This window comes from Drosophila willistoni, assembly GCF_018902025.1.
Source record: "Drosophila willistoni isolate 14030-0811.24 chromosome 2R unlocalized genomic scaffold, UCI_dwil_1.1 Seg167, whole genome shotgun sequence".
In the NCBI taxonomy this organism is placed as follows: Eukaryota; Metazoa; Arthropoda; class Insecta; order Diptera; family Drosophilidae; genus Drosophila; species Drosophila willistoni.
The window spans coordinates 2,439,397-2,461,150 of record NW_025814050.1 but is presented as its reverse complement, the minus strand read 5'-3'; the positions used below and the strand labels follow the sequence as shown (position 1 = coordinate 2,461,150).

Genomic DNA, 21,754 nt, shown 5'->3' with positions numbered 1-21,754 from the left:
TCGTTTTGTTTTTTTTGCCTGACCGACGACAAAGGCAAAAACTACTGTGACTGGAGCTAAAGTGGAATCTTGAATTAATTCGATTCGAATGTGATAAAAGAAACAGTGTTTTGTGTGAGCTTAAAGCTAAATATTGAAGGCCATCTAAGGGTTGGTTGAGAAGTGAAACAAAAATTTTTGGTAAATTAATTTTTTGTTGGTGTATTTGCGTGAGAAAAATCAATTTTTCGTCCTGAAGGCTTGGCCCATAAAAGTGAAAAAGGAAGAAAGGAACGACGAAACAAGAAACTCAAACCAAATGACATTTTGTTCTAAAACGAATCAAATAAGAAATTCAATGCTATCATGGCTGATAGCACAGATGATCCAGGCAAACATAAGGATCCAACCATAGATGATGCCGGCGGCGGCCGCGTTGCCGGAGGAGGAGGAGTAGCAGAGGAGGCAGTAGGAGGTGTGAGTAGTCCACCTCCAATACCAGCTGTTCGTCGTCGACGTGCGCATGAGCGAAAAACGCAAAGTGAAGAAAATGTTGAGGAACATCAGGAGCAGAAGCAGGAGCAAGAGGGAGAGGCCAAACAGCTGGAGACATCGACGGTGACGCGTACTTATATGAAAACCATAACGACATCTCTAAGCACCACCTCCAGCAGTACAACCAATGTAGAACAAGTGGTGCTGGATTCACCGCAGCAACGTTTGCGTCAAAAGGTTGCCCAATATGAGAAGGTATGGTCGGATGGTGGGGCTGCCGGACAGAAGCGAGCGGCTGAGCAAACAGCTGATGAACTTCGGCAGGATGCCCGTTATGATGACGACTATGATGCGGAGAATCCCTTTGATATTGATGTCCATGAGATTGAACGTCGTTTGAGGGAGGAGCGACAGCGTGGCTTGGCGGAAGCAGAGGCAGCCAAATTAGCCTTCCAGCAGGTCCACTTGCGTCATGCCACACCGTCGCCGCGTCGCGTAGAAGTGACCAGTGAACATATCTCTAGTCCCTTCAATGTGACCTTGAAAACGACGAGCCGCATGAGTCCCGGAGCCGATTCCGGCAATGTGGAGGAACAGTTGTCGCCATTTAACGTTACCCTACGTACCACTCGCCGTAAAACGGTCAAGAAGGATCTGTCCCGTCAAATGGAATTGGAACAGTTTTTGGATGGTGAACGACGAACAGTGCGAGAAGTTCCCGCTGCTGACGGAGTACGTACCATAATCACATCATCCATGACCAGTGATGGAGGCTATGCCGATGAGAAAATTTATCGTCACGGCGAGGGTTATGTATCACCACGAGATTCGCCCTCTTGGTCGCGTTCCAGTTACTCCAGTGAGAGATCTAGTGTCACTCCACCAAAAAGTGTTGACATGACAGCCGGTGGTAGACGCATACTGATTAAACTGGAAGATGAACACGAACTACTGGAGGAGCACCACCAACAACATTCGACCACTTCCTTTAAGGAAGAACTGCACGACGAGACTGATAGCTCGGTGCGGTCACGCATTAGACAATTTGGTGGCCAAGACGAAGTCATGGCAACCGGCAACATTGACATTACCGTGGGCAGTAGCAACAACCCTCGCCGGCGTTTGTACCAGCAAACAACATTGCCAGCAACTCTAGTTGGTGGTGGCAACGAGACGCCACAACAACAGCAACTGCAACACCAACACCAACAACAGCGAGAACGTCCCCGGGAATTGGTAACGAAGACAATGCTAACTCAGACATCCACACCAATTGGCACGAAGGAGCAACCGCAAACAACAATTGCCAGTTCACCAGCAACGTGCCAATTGCGCGGTTCTTCAACGGAAGAATCCCGGAAAATTGTAAGCCACAAAACGATCAAAACGACTCACACCACATCTTCGTCCTCGTCCACGTCAACGTCGCGTAAATCAATTGCCGGTTCGGTGTCTCCAGCCGGCAATATATCGTTTACCTCCTCGCAAATCCGTGTCGGTCAAGTTGAGTCCCCCGTTGATAATGCCGATTTAATTGATAACGATTCCGATACGGAAGGTGTTTTAGCCAGCAGTCTAGTGATTGTACCCTCACCGTCTCGCTCTGCCACGCCTTCGTCTGCATCAATAACGCCCACTACTCCGCACACTCCTCTTACTCCGCACACGGCACACGCCCTCAGCGGCGTTGGCACTTTCAGCAAGAGTCTGCGTCAGGATTATCAGACTCAAGTACAGCAAAGTAGCCGCAGCAGCAACGAAAACGAATATCAGGAATTCCAATCCACCATGGCGTCAATCAATTTTGCACGCAGTAATTCCCAATATGATAGCCATATCAAGGAGAAACGAGGTAAATGTCTAAACAACAAAAAGTGAAACAATAATTATTGACAAAAAGGGGAATATTCTAGCAAAACTCGTTGATAATATACAAAACTTACTTAATATACAAGTGAAATTAATTAAATCAATAATGGATTAGGCAAAGATTCAATTGTAATTTCAAGTGCAATTACTATTGATTACTAATCATCTGACTTAGGGTTTAGTTCGATTCCAAAAGTTATTTGCAAATAAAAATAAAGAAACATAGCCATAGATATTGGTCAAAAATGGCAGTGAAGCAAAAATATTCATATAATTTACAACTCTTGGCCAGACACTTTTTGGTTGAGTCATGGAAAAACTGTTCTCTAGCTAAGAACTTTTGTAAAAAAAAAACCCCTCACGTTGTAATTTGCAGTCATTAATATTTAATTAGAATTCTTTGATTTTTAGGGGAAAAAACGAAGAAAGGCAGGAGTGAGGGGGAACATTTAAAGCAAGTTAAAAATTGGTTTGGATGCATCGATTGGGCCAGTAAAGTCTATTAAATCGATTATGAATTGAGCTGCCAATTAACCCGAGCTTCTCCAATACTTGCCTAGAATTTCATTCAACATGCCCCTCTGTGATTTGAAATAGTCAGATTACAAAAATCTTTATCTAACTCACAGAAATTTGCTCCCAAAAGTATCCAATAAGCACTTTAAGAATTCGATTATAGAAACATAAAAATAGGTTTTCTCAAAGCAAACTTTGGCTGTACACAAGGTTATAGGGCGCACGTTATAAATTTGTTTAAAATAATTGATACTTTTCCAGCCTATTGCATACTTTTGGGAGCATATTCAAGAAGAAAAGGGTTAAAAGACTGTGTTCCTGTATTGCTTAAATGAAAAGTAATATATGAGCCAATTATAGTTCCAACGATAGAATCAAGCTTTGGAATTGCTTTCTGATAATACTAATTTATTATTATTGACTATCAATTAAATTTTGTAGGTACATACAAATTTTATTTGCTCTACAAATATTTATGTTTAAAAGCTAGATACTATATTTAGCAATAGCTAAATGTTTAAATAGACTTTTAAGCAGATCGTGTTGTAGGTTTTACATAGATCTCTTCCGTGTTATCTGTAAATCTTCAGCTAGTCGGAATTTTATATATGTATGGGCAATTTCTATTGTCTACTTTCCAGCTGGCCTATAGAATGTCAAGGTCAAATGACAGTAGTTGGTCAGTCAATAGCAGCGGCAGAAATTTATTTACTAAATTAATTATGACAAAAAAAATAACATACAACTACAATCGATACTTGACAAAAAAAGAAAAAAAAATAAAAAACCAGCCGAAATGACATCATTTATTGTTGTTGCTGCTGCGCCTTCAACTTTAACTTGTTTAGCACAAGCCCGTTTTGCGGTTGCTGTCTAGATATAAGTACATATATAAGTCGGTCGGTCGGTTAGTCGTTGGGCTCGTCGCCCCTGTGCCCTCAACTTTTATGCTATATTATTTATATACCCATTAAGAGTGATAGAGCGAGATAGAAACAGTGGGCCAGTGCGTTTTGGGTTGGCAAGCAGCGCTGGGTCGTTGTTTTTTTTTTGTTTTGTTACCTCTTTTTTGAACAACAAATTTATTGGCAGCCAAAATGAAATGAAGCAAAAGCTTGACAGGATTTGCCTTTCCTTCCGCCCCACCCTCCAATATGACTATTTATTATGTGACCTCCTCGTAGGCTCAGTTATTATGTTAGACACAACAACCAATTAAGTGTCTAGCTGTCTGACTGACTACACTCAAAAAAATACTAATTTACAATAACACAAATTTATAGCCTACTTAGCTACTACTTTAAAGTTGAAATCAATTTTATTAAAATTTCAAGGGTTTTTTTTTATAATGTGATCTAATTGTGCCAATTTTAACCCATTTTAAAATTAAATTTTATAAATTACAATTGAAAAAGAATTAACCTATGGAAAATGTTGTCATTTTATGACTTTGGATGGACAATTATTAAAAAAATGTAAAAGAAGCTTACATGTAATCCAAAGTTTTTTTTAAGCTAAAACAATGTGGACCCAAAAAAGAAAGGAGGTTAAAGAATTTGCTAAAGTTCAGCTAGAATTCCTACCTTTTGTAGGGTTTTGGCCACTCACGTAAACAGATCCTATGTTAATAATTTTTTGACGAAAACTTAGACTTGAAGACTTGAAAATAGATTTCTCCACTGGTCCATGTATCCAATTGGGTACACATTTTTTTAAATTATTCTTTTTGGATTAAGATATATTCACAAATTTTATAAGGTCCTATTCGGCTTAACTTTTACTGGCATGATTCAACAAATTATCCTTTTTTATTGTTAAGTAAAAAGCTTTCGCGGTTTTATCGTAAATATATAGAGATCAAGATGATCTCTTTGATACTTTGAGTGGCATCTTAAAATTGAAATTAGCAACGAGCCTAATGAACAGTGAATTGAATATTCAGACTTTGAGTAGTTACCGAATGTAACCAATTGCTAGAACTAGAAAATAGGGACAGAATTCAAATGTAGAGTCGAACAAAATGAAGATTTAAAGATTTATTTATTTGCGCAATTGAGGTTTTTAAATTGAAATATTGATCCATTCCATGAAGTTTGTTGGCCAATGTGTTTTTCGTATATTTAAAAGTGGGATATAAATATAATAATTACTGTAGTTGGTGTGAAGTTAGCCAAACGATCTCCTTGAAAGTAACTTTACGATTTCCTGGAAGTCTTCAAAGGCACATAAAACTTTTCAGTTCTTAGTCGTTAAAACAAAAGACGTAGAGTGTCTGCGATTACTTTACAGGCATTTAGCGAGAGACGTGTGCCTTTTGGTGAAGCGTTAAATGAAATCTTGTTACTGCAACTAACTTCAATGATGACGATGGTGTTGATGGTGGAGTTTCAATTAGCAAGCTGTGTTACTAAACTCTTCCCCTTCTTCAGGTTCTTCTGCGTCGTTATTTTGTGTTGTAAACTAAACGAGTTAGGTTTCTTCAAGTGTATTTATGTTGGCAATAGTTTTTTGGTGCACTTGACATGCTTCATGACATTCAATACAAGTCTATTAATAAAGTCTTTTTGTTTGCCAATTTATGCAAAAGGGGGAGAGAGACAGTTAGTGTTTTCTCAACTGTTTAAATTTCGTTAAAAATTCAATTTTTTTTTTTTTTTTTGATTTCCACTCGTGTGTGTGGCGAAACGCATTGAGGTGTGTCTCATGGGCGATCTTAATGCTTATTATTGTTGTCACCTGCGGCGATAATAAGTTGATATACAAATAGGCAAAATAATGCATAAATTTGCTGTTGAAGAGTCTCTTGGCTTAATGCTTCACTGCCTTCAACAGGTTCCAATCCCCTGCCGCCCCCTTTGGTGGTGAAATGTCAGAAATGATATATATCACACAGCTACTTGAAAAATACATTGTTTGTCGCTAGAGATATGTATGAAAATGTGAAAACATATATATAGAGTCAAGTGTAGGCTCTTACGTAATGGTCATAAAATAAGTAAATACATGTACCTATTTTTGTTTATTTTTGTTATTAATATCATTCACTAAAACCCCAAAGATAGCGATAGCGCAAAGTAAATAATTGATTGAGCACCCAAACGAAAAAAAAAAATACCAACAAAATGTACTTAAACAAATTTCTATCGACAAAAATACAAAAACCGCAAAGCTACCATAAAAAGACTTCAAAAGAAGATTGTGCCCACGGGGCCAAGTTGAGTGGAAGCAGCATATATAGAGATATATACATATTAGAGATCATAAAACTAAATGATTTGCAAGTTTTGTTTTTTAGAAAATTTTGTTGTTATTCTTTTGAATTTCTTGAGTGAATGCAACCGTTATGCAATCAAAACCATTCATCTGCATGGCAAAAAGCAATTATTTTCAACGGTTATCATTTAGAAATCGTTAACATTCGTTATGGCCAATTGATGACTTTTATGTATGTACATACATATGTTTAGTGTTTGAAAGGCGAAACGTGGTCAATGTGACTATAGATATTAATATTGGTTAATCATTCAAAGTGTCTTTGCTTTAGTTAAATGCTCAAATATGTTGAACAAATTTAGATGAAATGATTCGTTGTCAGGATAGATTACAAGGGAGGGGCTTATCAAACTCATATAATGAAAGCTGAACTAAGTATTTTAAAATTCCTTTCTCCACACAAGAATTGATTCTTACTCATGGCATTAAACTAGTCTATGATTATCTATCTATAATTTGAATTGGTTTTAGTTAGACTTATAAAATGAAATACATTAAATTATAGTAATTTGTTTGATATTTTTGCATTTGCCTCACGCTTTCATCTCTAAAAGTTTGGTTTCTCTTTTTGCATAAAAGATATTTTGAAGATTTGGATGTGCCACATCTGTTCAACAGCTGCCGGATTTGAGAATTCTTTAATGTGGGTGACGTTTGAAGTAGCAGACTCTCCATATAACCGTGTACTTTATTCTTAAATGGGTTAAGTAGATGTAAACAAGAAACTAATGAACTTGATGTGACTTCTTAATTTACCTGGAAATCGAATAGTGTTTCGAAAATTTCAATAACACCCTCTTATGCTCACATGAGCATACATAATGGAGGCGGCAAATGTCTCTTAACCACATTTTAGACAACGATTAAAAATGATTTCGCATACTAAATACTACACATTTATTGACACTGACAGAAACAACAACAACGTGAAAGATAATCACACAAAACAAGCGAAAATAAATAATTCAATGGATGATCTCATATAAAGACAGATAAAACAGTTGTACGGCTGCTGATTGTTCTATGGGTTTGTTATGATCTAACGAGATAAGGTTTTTGTGTTTTTGCATTGAATTTGTCTCTCACATCAGTTTGACCGTCAGTCTGTCAATTTATCATGATCATAATATTCAAATGACGAAATGTTCTCGTTTTCGTTTTTGGCTTTGAATTGTGGTCTGTCAATGATTTTCTTTACTGAAAATTAACCGTATCCCAATATTAGTTACAAAAAAGCCAATTAAAAAGTCATTAGTTTTTAATAGTTTGGAAAGTGGCTAAGCTCTGACTTTAACGAATCAATAAGTATACTAAACGACTTACATATAGTTTACGCCGCATATAGTATGTAAGAAATCAATTAAGTCAACGTTTTGCCCTGACATGGCGTTTCAATAGTTTATCATAAATTTATAAAGAAAGGCCTTCATGTCTTAGCCATAACACTCAATCACTGAGCCACTTTGTTGGCATAGTTTTGTTCTTTTTTTTTGTTTTTTGCTTTCGTTCTTTGCTTAGGAAATTTATTAAAGTGCAGAAAAGGTTGTTGTTAAACACGCAAGCATCAGAAACCGACATTGACGTTGACATATCAACCAAAAAATATTGAAAGAACCAAAAAAAAAAAAACCAAATTGCACGCAAACTTGACTAATTGTCACTTTATGTGACTAACGATAAAGGAAACTATTAAAAGCAAACGATTTGGGAATGTCTTGAAGAACGGTTGTTTAAACTTCTAATGGAAGTGATTTAATTTTTTAAAACCGTTTGTGCATTTGGCTAGGGAGTCGAAGTGGGCATTTGTTGAAAAATAGTTTTCAAGTTTTTTAAGAGAAAATATAAAATGAAAATATATAGAATTTTACTACATTTTATAGCACTGTTTATTTGGTAACACTTTTTAAAATTTTGGTTCTTATTTTGTTATTGACTTAACAATATTGATTCTTAAGAGACTATTCAAGAGAGTATTCAATATTTTTTTTAATGTGTTGACAGGGACTTCTGAATAGCTCAAAAATTGAGTCACACTTTAGTACAATGTTGCTTAATTTACTCATTATTTTTTTTTAAAATCAACATTAAATTACAATACCTAAATTCAATACTTGTATTTTAAAAAATCTTGAATAATTTAATAAATCAATTTATTATTTATTATGCTCAGCTTAGCTCTCTCTTGCCTAAACCTTTTTTTAAGTTTTTATTTTGCATAGCTTAAGTTTTGTGAGATCCACACGTTTTCTATATACTTTTATGGGAATAGTATAATTATTTTTAAGCATTCCAATTTGTTTTGAAATACGTTGATCTATTTACAAAATCATCTAAGGAGTAGGAGAAAATTTGCTTACGGAAAAAGTAGGGAAGTGAACGAGATGGTGGAAATATTATTGTATATCCATATAGTATCCTATTCTCAACAGTGCAGTGTAATTTTAAATAATTCTAATAGATTATATTATTCGATGTAAATTCGAACGTAAATTACATTTACTTTCTTTTGTTGTACAAAGGTAATAGTTCGTTTCGAAATTGCGAGTGTTATAACATGTTGTTTAAGTTGAATATCCAATAAATAAGAAATTCTATATGATATTTAGTCTGTTCTTATGAAATGTCATGGATATATGTATACATTTAAAAAAAATATGATTCATTAATAGATAAAACAAATATTGTGCTTTCAACCCAATCTGTTTGGAATGCATTATTGAGGAACATATATTCATATTCAATGGATGTTTTAAGGGTTTTTGCGTTTTCTGGAGTACAGTTTTACATTGTGTTCCTACACTTAAATTTTATACTAGGTCTCCATAGAAGTGGCTAAAAGTTGTTTTTACCCTTATAAATGGGGCGAAAATAGACCAGAACTTAACAAGCTAAGGCGTAATTTTATAAATCCTTTCATTTTTGGTGTTTTTAAACAGGTTTAATCAAAAGTATAAATAGAATTTAGTGTTAGACAAAACTCAAATCGATAGCTTTAATAGAAATATGGTAAATTCATAGCCAAAGTCCAAAAAAGTCTGCCCAGAGACCCAAGTATGAACCCTCAGGTTTAATGCATTTCGTTTTAAAGAACTCCAAAAAATATTCGACTATTACTTAATACAGTTTCCAGATAACAAAATCATTCATCTTTTAATTAAATTTACAATAATGTACACTGTTCATTGTACAGGTATTTAATGGCGATCGTTTTAAAGCATTATTACACAGTTCGTGTTTAAGCAAATAAACAATGAACTTAAGCAAATAAACATTGAGCTTACTTATATATGTATGTATGTGTAGGGAAATCGCCCACGTATTTCCGTTTTTGTGGTTAGCCACCCAAAAACATATGTTTAATATCGTGAAGAAGACTCGCATCTGTATGTACATTGTACATTCATTTCCACTGAGTGCATTGCCCAAAAAACCAAACCGAACAATATATTCGATTTCAATGGTTTGCTCTCTTTCTTGGTTGTTGTTTATGCAAATGTTCAAATACATATAGACGCAGTTCTTTAGGAACATTTCTTTCTTTGCCTTTTGCTTCAATTTCTGTGTTGTTTCCCTTATTTCTGTTTCTTTGGGGGAAACCCAAACAATTAGATATGCATGAAAGTAAATAAACTATTTTTACTGCACACATTTTGTTTTCCCCTCTCTATTTTTGTTGTGTAACTAGGCCAACACACACACTCAGACAGCGGACCCTCAGACAGAGGGGAGACCGAGAGGATGAACAACAAATGCAGAGGGGGGTTAAAGGCGCGCTCTCATTATCATTTAACTGACTGCTAACTTTTACAATTGTTAAACTATTTTTCACTTTTATTTGAACAAGAAGCGTTTTTTTTTTCATTTCTTCACGCTCAATATAAAAATTAAACACCGAAAGACCAATTTCATTCATAAAAATTGTTTAACATTTTTCCATTTCCAAAGAATTATAAGCATATTATTGTATTTTTCGGTTATAAACGCTCATTAAGTGGTAACGCAGAAAGAAAGAGAGGCTTAAACATAAATATAATAACCAAACAGTCCCGCCAGTCTGTTCGTCCGGACAGCATCATTAAAATTATCATCATTAACTTACTGACTGACTGAGCCAGTATACAAAAAAAAACTGGATGCCGCAGTTTGAATACCCTTCAAATAATCTCCATCAATAGATTCCATTAATCAATGTGAACAGGCATCAAACTCTGATAAAGAGTATCCATTTTATATTTGCGAATTCACAGCAAAACATTTGGAATAAATTGTTCATAGGGCATAAAAATGAGCTACGTTTTTTAAACTTTTCCATTGATTTTGTGTTTCATTGTCAAAATGTTTGCGTCGCTTTTAAATCTATTTATTGAAACTGAAATGAAAATTTATCAAAGTCATTCAACTTGAACCATTATCATGTGACCCAATTGTAGGTTCTGCTGTAGGTTTGTGTCTAGATCTGTGAGATATAAGTATGTAATTTTCTGTAAGCTTTTACTTTTTAGTTTTAACATTTATGAGCTTAAAAGTTAATAGTTATAATTAGCTTTTCGCTTTAATTGCTGCTTTGTATATTTAGCACTTTTGACCCATTTAAAGTGAAGTGTATGTATTTTTCTTCTTTAGTTAGAAGTAAAATTATTTTTAATTGTTTTCCTGATTTTCTTTTGCACTGCTAAAGAAAATCGGCAACAAGCCGCCAAAAATTTAATGGCACAACTAACAAGAAGAGAAGTTGGTAATTAAATGTTTTTCATAGAATTATAATGAAAGGCATTTTACATAGCCTTACGAAAAGGTTATATCTATATATATAAAAAAAAAAATATATATATATTGAAAAAAATGTACGTTCTTTATAAGTAATATTATTTGCAAAGATTTTTTGGATTAAGCTTAAGTAACTTTCTAACTTGCATATAATACTTTTCTATTTAATTCGATGCACTTTTTTTTAAAGGATCTTTATAGGAATTTCTCATATTTCTTAAGTCTTAAAACTTAACCGAAAAATAAAGGTTTTTAAGAAGTACAAACTTACTTTCGAAGTTTGCATCCTGTTTGTCAAACTTTTTGACCTCTTCGGCCATATTAGGGTACCCATACTGGGCAGAACCACCGCGTTCGATAATCCAATACCTTAAATTCATCCAATAGTTGGATTTTATACGGATGTACATACACTAAGACCTTTTCAAGCACACAGCGAATTTTAGAAGCAAACATCCATTATTTGTAAACCCTTTTCTGACGTAAGTCTGTTCATGGTGATTAACGAAAGTATACTAAAGAAAACAGCTGTCGAGATTAATGACTGGTTTAATATTTATTTCTATTGGAAAAAAAAAACATTTCTAAATCGGCAATGGGATGAAACTCATATATAAGTATATGGAGACTGATCTTAGTCGGTCTATTTACTTATATACTATATATAGTGATTGATCTTAATCGGTAGCATGGTGATTCACTGTTGGCATTTATAAATTATAGTTGCATACTACAAAGTCCGACAAACTTTCATGACTCAGATCCAGACACAGATTCAATCCGATTACTGTTAAAGCCGATAAATTCTCATAAATTCTGAAAAAGATACATATTCTTAAATTTTAAAAAAGATAGGACTTCAAACTGTTTAAAAGAAGGGGTTAAGAACAACGCATCAAGAGGTGTCGTGCCTAGGGCACCATTTTTCCCGATAAAGAAGTCATTTATGATTCGAGATCATGCTAATTCAAGGGAATAAGATTGGTTTGTGATCAAAAATTCTATCAAATGGGTTCAATAATTTGATAAAAAAAATTAGACTTAGACTTTTGTTGACCAGTGTTATTTATAGAAAGTAAAAAAATCTTCTACTTTAAGTAACTTAATTCTTGCGTTTAGGGCACGTTTTGGTTATTATTATTCAAAGTTTTCATTGCAATTTTTTAATGTTTCGTCTGGACTACATGTGGGTTGACTGTTAAATCTTTTTTGCTTATTTTTTGATTGGCATTTTTGTTTTATCACTCTCGTGATAGTAGATTGAGTAAATTTCTCTCATTCTTATCGTTGCCAATAATTGGCAAAAATATTTGCTGATTAGAAAATATTGTTGGCCCACTCATACACTCAGTCATTCACTCACTCACTAAATATGGTAACCGCAAATTAAAATTACAAATGATTTATGGCTAAAATACAACGAAATAGAAAAAACGTTAACTATTCAACAATCAATAGCGTCGCAGCGCCATATAAATGGATTTTTGGCAAAGTTTACTTTTCCAACCAGTTCGTACTAAATTCGGCAGTCGACGTTTTGTATTGTTTAATTTATGCCAGAGGCGTCAATGATTTTGATTCTTTAAATTCTAGTTTCTATATTAAATAAAAACAGAGGCTAGAGTTTTGGCCAAAACAACTTTATTATTTGGGCTTGACAAACAAAACAAAAACTAATAAAAGCTAAATAAATAAAATAAAATTTTTTGTTAGGTGTCATAACTGTAAGAAAGAAGAAAATAAACAGTAAAAAACTTGGCAATAGCTTTCGTATGTTGAAAAAAAGAAATATTCACTTTTCACGATTTTGGGAACTACAGAAAATTCGCTTAGAAATAGAAATTAAAGTATTATATGAAGCGACTTTGCGACGACTTTATACTTCTAAGCCTAAAGATCTTGATAAATAAAAAGATACAAGTTCTGCAAAAATCGTAGTTCTAAAAAATTCGTAATACTTTTAAGTAGTAAAATAAGAATTATCCACAAAAAAATGCATATTTCGATCATTTTGTTAGTTATTTTAGTTGGTCAGCCCCAAAATACCCAAATCAAAACAAATTTACAAATATGTAAAAGAATATCAAACATTATACAAAACGTATTGCTAATTTTGCCACATGAATTATTTGAAATATTCGCCAGCAAAATAAGATATACATAATCATCACCAATCTCTTGAAGACAGACAATGTGTGTATGTTCATTTAAGAGATTGTTCTGAAAATAAAAAAAACATAAATTAATAGGTTCTTTTGCCTCATAATGCATTTTTGCTAACGAGCAAACATTTCGCACAATTTGACTTAAACCAAGTTAGGTGACAAATATTTGCAGGAACCAAAGAATTTGACTAAAAATCGATTACTAGAAATGTTTTGGGATTATTTTGCAATCGTTTTTGGTTTGATAAATCAAAACTATATAAATATATGTAATAATAGATCGATTTTTGTACATTTATTTATAAGCCAAAAACATTGAATCTAATAGTAGAATTTTGCTTATAAAAATTGGTATATCATACCTAGTCTGTATTGTTTCTCAATCATAAATCTGACTAAGAATCTAGAAAAAATGAGGTAGTTAAATAAATGAATTCCTTTACTGCAAGGAAACGTTATCAAGGTCTTTTTTGAAAAAAATGATTTTAGATTCAGTACAAAAAGGTGAGCAGGTCGTCCGTATAGTCATTTCAGGAATCACCTGGTTCTATCATCAACATTTCTTTTCTATAACTAGTCGAATTTCCATATACCTACTGAAAGTCTAATGCAAATAAAATAAAAATGTGCTTGAATAAAAATTAATTTCTATAATAATTTCAAAACATTTAGCTGGCAAACATTTTATAATCTTCCCAAACTCTTCCCCCATTTATTAACCTAGAAGAAACATTAAAAACTATTTATGTTTATTAGAGGGTCTTTGGTCAATAAAAATTCTTACAAGCCATTAAGAGAACTTTTAAATTGTCAGCCAAGAACATTGTATAAATTGACATTTTACCTTGTACCAAGTTCATTTTCGGTTAATTGCGAAATTTTCGGTGATTTTTCGCATAGACTTTTGAGAGATGTCAAAACAGAATGAAAAGAAAAGAAATTTTTGTATAATTTTATTTTATGACTTTCAGACTTTTGCAAATTGCGCAACCTTGAACTAATTTCTATTTAAATATAATCTTTTGTCAACATTCTCAAAGAAAGCAACACAAAAAAAAATAAATACAAAAAGAAGAATTAAAAATTACGTCACTCGTTTAGTTTTTTTAAATGAATGAAAACTAAATTTTAGCAACAAATAATTTGTTGTATAATTAAATTTTACACATTTTGCTGCGTCTTTGATTGTTGTGTAAATAATCTTGGTAATTATTTTAAACATTTTTTGACATATTGTTGGAAGATTATTTATTTTATGTAATATTTTCATACACTGTAAATAATGAGTTAAAGGGTATACTAAACTTAACAAAAATATAGAAATGAGAAGAACATGTTCGAGAATTTAATTAATTTGATTAATTTATTTCGTATACGACACGAAAATATATTTCTTAGAGTGAAACTGTTAATATCTATGCTAGTGACAGAGTAATGCATATTCGTTTCTTTAGGGTATTTCAAAGTCGTCTATCTTATTGTGTCATACGGAATTTTCCATTTAGCATTTTGTATAAATTTGTTATTTATTACGGGAAATCTATTTTCGTTTTTCATATTCTTGGCATACGTTTGGCCAATTGCCAATTGCCAATGAAGAGACATAAACCAACTAGTCAAGCGACCAGACCACGCACCATTTCTTGCGTGGTCTTCAATCCATGGGATTGGAATGGAAATGGAAATGAAAATGGTCAGACAGCTGCTGCACTTTTCCATAATGAGGCGTCTTAAACCGATTTGGCTTTTGTGTTAAATATTATATGTGCTTTGTAAATTGTTTACAGATTACACTTTGTTTATTATTTCAATATTTTTGTTCAAAATTTAAATTGAGGTAATTAAGCCAAAAGCAAAACAAAATTTAAAATAATAAAAATCCAAATGGCTGTTAAAAAATGAGTAAATATAGGCAAACGAAATGTTTACAAATTTTGTGGATGGTTTTTGACGTCTTTCCCGAAAACACAAAAAAAAAGAGGGCAATGAATCATTTGAATAGGAAAATATGTAAACTATTCTTAAAACATTGAAATGTTTTGTTAAAAAATGGTTCTACAATCTGTTTAAATAAATAAATATGCTGGTATTGCCAGGAATTTCACAATCAAGACAAGATAGACTTTTGATAGTTTAAGTGGGAGATGCTCATATTTCAACCGAAATAAATGACTATCAATATTAATGATAAATCACTATATCCATAGAATTGTTTGTAGATAGAGAGGTTAATTTCAAAGATATATACTTATAAGTCGGATGTGCTTTCTTTGCAATCTTATGACCAAAATGAATGACCTCTATACAAGGGTAAGAAAAAAAATTGTTCGAATTCATTAGCCGAATTTGGTTTAAAACCAGTTTGTAGCCAAAAATGCTTTATAAAGTAAACTAAATTTGATTTTAATTAAACACTATAAAGTAATTAAGCTAAAACTAGTTAGGTTAGGATATACATATGCAAATATGAGATTGAAAGTCTACTACGTATACTCTAGAAATTCTCCTAGTGAAATTCTAAAGAAATGTCGGTTGTATACAGCCTTACGATTGCCATAAACTTGCGATAATATCTCGAGATTTTCACAACTCGCTCGCCACGTATTTCGGCAGTGATGTCATTTTATATATATTATATTCCTACAACGACTTTGCTGATAATTGAATTAAAGTAAACATCTAATAAAAACTGGTATACAAAAACCTTGCAGAAATACACTCAAAAGGCAATTCAAAGTATTGTATCTTATCGTTTCGCAGTTGTGTTTAATCTGATATCTCTTATTTGAAGTCTCCGTCTTTGTCGATGTCTTTGACGTTGTCTTGGGGAAATTAATTGCAAATGATCTAAAACACTTTTACATTTTCTTTTCTTTGCAGAGGAGCAAGAACGTGTGCAAAAGAAGACATTCACTAATTGGATTAATTCATACCTATTGAAGGTGAGTTTATACGGGTATTTATTGTGTGTATCGATTTGAGAAATTTCAAACTGTTTGTTTTCTTTTTTTGTGTTTTTGGTGACATTGAAATTTGCATATTGATTTGCATTACGGAAAACGTGCTGGATTTTTATCCATAACTAATGGCAAAGAGAAGGTTTTTTTGTTTTTTGGGAGTACAAAAATATTTAATTGCCATTGTGATTTGACCGTGAAAATATGTAATTGGCGTAAAATGTGAATAATTGTGTTTCAAATCGCTTACAATTTGTTGATCATGATCGTTTGATAATGTTGGAATATTACTACCAAATTAAAGTTATGGTGATCATAATAATATCGAAAGAGAGAAAAAAACTTTAAAACATTTTGGAATTTGTGAAATGGAACTGAATGTCGCCTAAGCCTGAAATTGAACTGAATGTCGCCCATTTTTTTAATTCGAATTATACGATTCAGATTAGAATTCATCTAAATGAAATATGCTCACTTATGTATATCGTCCATATTTTAGACATTGTTTCTTATAAAAAGAAAGAAAGAAAGAATTCTAAAAGTTTTTCTAGATTCTCAAATCAATTTGAATTACCAGATGAAATGCCATGATCCATTTCTTTATTATTTTTTTGAAATTTGGAGATCTAAATAGAACAAGTTTTAGGGGATACAAATAAAGGAAAAATTTTGGTTGTGCCTTTTTTGAATTTCGCTCTGAAACTAAGCTCAGATAAACAACTTCAGAGTTAATTATATTTTAGATTTTCTGGAAATGGCTTGAAGCTAAATCTGTGAAATTCTTTCATTAGCATGTGGCTTTTCAACAACATGCACAGCGAACCATTTGTCATGTTTAACCATATGGGGAGTCACTTTTCATTGAACTCTTTTACATGTTTCCCAGAATAACTTCACAAACAACTCCAAGCCCAAAGACAGACAACAGCTCACGCACCCAAAGACGACGTGTCGTGTCCGTTGGAATTTGCCAATGCTAGAAATTCCACTCTCTATCTGAGGAGTGGGTGCGGGTATGGGCTGGGTGGCGGTAGCGGTGGGAGGGGATTATTCAGGCAATAAGTATATAAGTAGTTGCTGCTTTGTGAAAAGTTGTCTGACACTAGGCCTAAGGAAAGCCATCAGCCTCTACACCAAGTTCCGTTTCATGTGTGGCCTGTTGGTCTATTCGAGCTGTTCTTCTGTTCGTGTTTTAAGTCAACTGGCAACTGGCAAACTTAACCCACACAGAAAGCAACCAGCCGCCGCCGCCGCCTACTGACTTACTTTTTATCCTCCCTCCAAACAGTTGAATTTGAAATTGCACTCTTCAAATGTATGTATGTATGTATGTAGCTTGTATGTTAGTACATGTCTAAAGTGTTATCTTTTAATGCATTGCCAATCTGGCCCAGACATAAGCCGGCAAATTTCATGTATACATACTATTTAAGCCGGCCGGCGGACTGTTGCCTGCCAGTCTTTTGAACCCGAAAACCAGTTATTCCAGCTGCTGGTCGGTCTGTCGGGCTGCACCTCAATAAGGCTTCAATAAGGAGCCAAAAGCCTGGCGTGGGTAGATTTTGTTGATTGAAGTCATATTTCAACCAAAAAATTGCAAAAGGGAAAGAGGAGACTCATTTGTTCGATTATGCAATATGTAGATGAATCATTCGAAACAAAAATCAAATTATATGCCCAATATTGATGATAGCAATTGCAAAATGTATTCAAAGATAATAAATGTGCTAAATGAAAACAAATTTATTGAAATTTATATGGGAATTTCGTTAGCAACAATTTGCACTTTACTTTTTAACGATGTACGTCTACGTGACTGAAGACTTTTCTTTTCGTTTCTTCATCTAGTCTAAATGTACCTAAATGTACATATATATTAACACAGTTCCAGTTCAAGGTGAACAAGTTGCCTCAATCATTTGTACACTTTGATTAAAATTTATTAACTAATTCATTCACTCAACATTATGGGAAGCCAGCAGCATCACAATGTGAACGTCATGCCATGCTCAGCCCCAAAAATTTTCTGGTTGTTTTTGGATTTTTTTTTTGATTATTTAGATGTGCCCCTTGGCTGACAGCTCCATTGTATATATTCAGAGTGAAAACCAAGCATGACGCTCTGTATTTTGTTTTGTAGTTACTATCTATCTACGGGTGGGTGTGTAAAGCTCTCTTTTTTTTATTTTTATTTATTTATTGTTCACTTTTTGTGACATAATTGATGGTGACGCCTCGACACGAGCTACATGAGGCTATCCAATGTGCACGAATGACTGCATCAACATTTGAGAATTATATTGCAATTAAGTTAAAGTGAAAGGATAAATGCATTGGAGAGGTGCCAGTGTTTAAATTGGAAAGGATGTGCCGAGAAAGTGGGCTAGAGAAAGAAAATCACCTACAAGTGCGGTCATCCCAATCACTTTTTTTGTATTGGAAAACATGTCGTCATTAGTAGACTTAAAATTGAATCAATTTTGTAAATGTTAATGGCATTAGTTTGGCTTAAACGTAAAGTACTTAACTTCTCAATTGTCCATAGCATATGTATCTAAATAAAGTAAATACTTAAGACCCATTTTGATATTATGTATTAAGAAGGTTGAACTAGAGTTACCCAAGCAACCTAAAAATAAACAAGGGGAATAACAAAAGACACAGAGGGACCGAGAAAACTTTGTTACTTTTTTGACACTATAAATTCTGCGGCTCTTAAGAAAAACAGTAACAGAACCGGAAACGGAAACATAAGGAAATTGATTTCACATTGTCTGTCTTGGCATGGCATTATATGGTGTTTATATGAAGCAGTAAAAGGAAAAACTTTTTGTGTTTTCCAAAGAAAGACAAAAGTTTTCTGGAACAACAAAACTTTAACGTCATTTTGCATGTCCGCAACAGTTAGTCTGAAAAGTTTACCCTTGGTTCAACAATTAAATGCTACACTCAATTACAATTACAATTGGCCAAGTTCTTTTGGTCTAGTTCGTGCCACTTCCGGCTATGCATAATCGTAATCTGCGGTGAATACCAACTTAAATGCCTGCTCGTGTCATTTGGCAATTTGTCTTTGAGGTAAAATACAAATTGCCAAACCGGAAGAGAATCCCTTAACTGTTTTAATTGATTTAATAAATATTCTTAAAAGTTTTCTCTTAGCTTCTGTTTTTCGTTTTTGATTGATTAGGCGAACTTTATCAAAGAGGCAACTATTACTTGTAAACTTCAGTCGATTAAGTTTGTTAATTAAGTGCGGAGAGTGCTGTGTGTATTTTATACATTCGCAAATGTATAAGTGTATGTGTATTATATGCGACCATAAAAATGTCATTAAAAAACTGCAACAGCATATACATTACGGCACTTCAAAGTAATTGCCATTACTTGCTGGACTTTTTATGGCTCATTAAATAATGGATATGAAGTGACCTAACCCAACTGAACGTAGCTTCACATGAGCTTGAAAGGTCTTTCGTAGTAGGTCATCGATAGAAAACAGTGAAAGGATTTCATAACAAGGCTAATAAAGAAAGTAAGTCGATGCGATGACTTTTGTATACCCTGCATTAAGCGAAACATTTACTTTAAATAGGACTCTCTCCAAACTGGTGGAGAGACTGACTTGACTAGATCAATTCAATTCGTTTTTACTCAGTTTTACGAACTACTTATTTCTTTTTGTCTATGACATAAATTTCCCTTCTTTTGAATATTCTTTTCGATGTTATTTAGTGATTTTTCTTGTCATAGTATAATTTAATTATTTATTAGAAAAACTCTTCAGCATTTAAAAAAGGGTTCAAATGAAAATTCGACTTTCTCTTTGATGACATAACACTTTATTATATATGTACTTAAGAATAACTAAATTATAATTTCCGTATATTGTTTTTATAAAATAATGCGTTATGGTAGTTTTTAAAGCAGAAAACTTATGACTAATAAGAAAGCATATAAAATGTCTATATTCTTTTATGATTAAAACGTAGCTGAGGATTTTTATAAACGAAATTATTATAATTTTCTATAGAGTTTCAATTTCAACTTCATCGAAATTAGAAATTGTAATTTACAATCAATGTAATTATATATATATTTTTTCAATTGTTACTTTAGTCTCATATTGTTATTACTTTGAAAATAAATCCTAATTGCATATTCTATTCAATTTATTTGCAGCGTGTTCCACCGCTTCGTATTGATGACTTAATCAATGATTTACGCGATGGCACAAAGCTAATCGCATTGCTCGAAGTACTATCCGGTGAACGATTGCCCGTGGAGAAGGGCCGTGTACTGAGACGTCCACATTTCCTTAGCAATGCCAATACAGCCTTACAATTTTTAGCCAGCAAACGCATCAAATTGGTCAATATTAACCCGGCAGATCTGGTGGATGGGAGACCACCAGTTGTGTTGGGTCTGATATGGACAATTATATTGTACTTCCAGGTAAGAAATGAAACAATTTAAGAAAAAAAAAAAAACAAAATCAAATATTCCCACCAATTTTTGTTTTGATTTAATAATGCAAAGCACAATTTGGCTCACAAATATGCAAAATCGAATTGGTTGCTAGCTATATACAAATTTTTGTACACATGTTTCTTAGTTTTATCCTTCTGGTTTCACTCACCCATTCACCAGCAGCAAGAAAAAGAAGAATAACTAAAGATAAACAATATATAAATATATATAACTTACAGGCAAACGCTAACTTTTTGAACGTAATTAACTATTCTATACCTTCTTTTCTATACTTTATTTACTTTATACTTGATTAAACAAATAATAACCCAAGCTTCGTAAAAAGAGGCGGAAAAACTTAGTTGTAGTTATAAATTATGCGCCGCAGGTAGGTTAAAAAACTTCAATGTGTGTAATTTGTTGTTGTTTTCATTTGTCGATGTTGAAGGAGGGGAGGAGGGCATACGAAGTACGACTTTGTTTTCGTATGCCGTCTTTATCCAAAAATATGTCTATTGTAGTTTTCTGTTAAATGTATGTTCTTTATTTCTCATTCTTAGTAGAAAACTTATTGATTTTGGTAGTTATTTTAAGGCACCTCCCATATCTTTAGTTAAACATTTCCATACCTCTCTTTGATAGATTGATATTTTTATATATGTTTATTAACTATTATCCATTTCATTTGATACAGATCGAGGAGAATAGCCGCAACCTAGAATATTTGGGTCATGGTATTGGCGGTTCGGTTAGCTCGCTCGACAGTGTTGGCAATCAGAAGCATGGCGATCTTAAGGCTGAGAAATGGAAGCAAGGTGCCCGTAAAACATTACTTAACTGGGTGACAAATGCCTTGCCAAAGTAAGTAACAAGTACTGAATGGAATCCTTATCCATATGCTAATTATATCTATTTGTTCTTACAGAGACATTGGTGTAGAGGTGAAGGATTTCGGCGCCAGCTGGAGAGATGGTGTCGCTTTCCTAGCACTTATCGATGCCATTAAAGCGAATTTGGTTAATTTAGCTGAGCTAAAGAAGGCCAGCAATCGTCAACGTTTGGAAACTGCTTTCGATGTGGCCGAAAGTAAATTAGGTATTGCCAAACTTTTAGATGCCGAGGATGTGGATGTACCGAAACCGGATGAGAAGAGTATAATGACATATGTGGCGCAATTTTTGCACAAGTACCCTGAACCAAAGGTAATTTTCACGCAAAATATAAAACTCTATACACTGGAATTTATTTTACTTTTCATTTCTC

General features: G+C 33.4%; 1 protein-coding gene across 3 annotated transcripts in view; it reads left to right on the top strand.

The window, feature by feature from the left end:
• Positions 1-301: 301 nt before the first annotated feature.
• Positions 302-21,754, top strand: part of LOC6644286 (nesprin-1) — a 106,377-nt gene continuing 84,924 nt past the window's right edge. For 2 of the 3 annotated variants that reach the window (XM_023176800.2, XM_047010914.1), the window contains exons 1-5: positions 331-2,326; positions 15,945-16,006; positions 20,204-20,476; positions 21,186-21,352; positions 21,417-21,693. In XM_023176800.2, coding sequence (XP_023032568.1) covers positions 346-2,326; positions 15,945-16,006; positions 20,204-20,476; positions 21,186-21,352; positions 21,417-21,693 — 2,760 coding nt within the window. In that variant the 5' untranslated portion in view covers positions 331-345. Of the gene's footprint in view, positions 2,327-15,944; positions 16,007-20,203; positions 20,477-21,185; positions 21,353-21,416; positions 21,694-21,754 lie in introns of all 3 variants that reach the window. The other variant, XM_023176801.2, reaches the window with a different exon arrangement.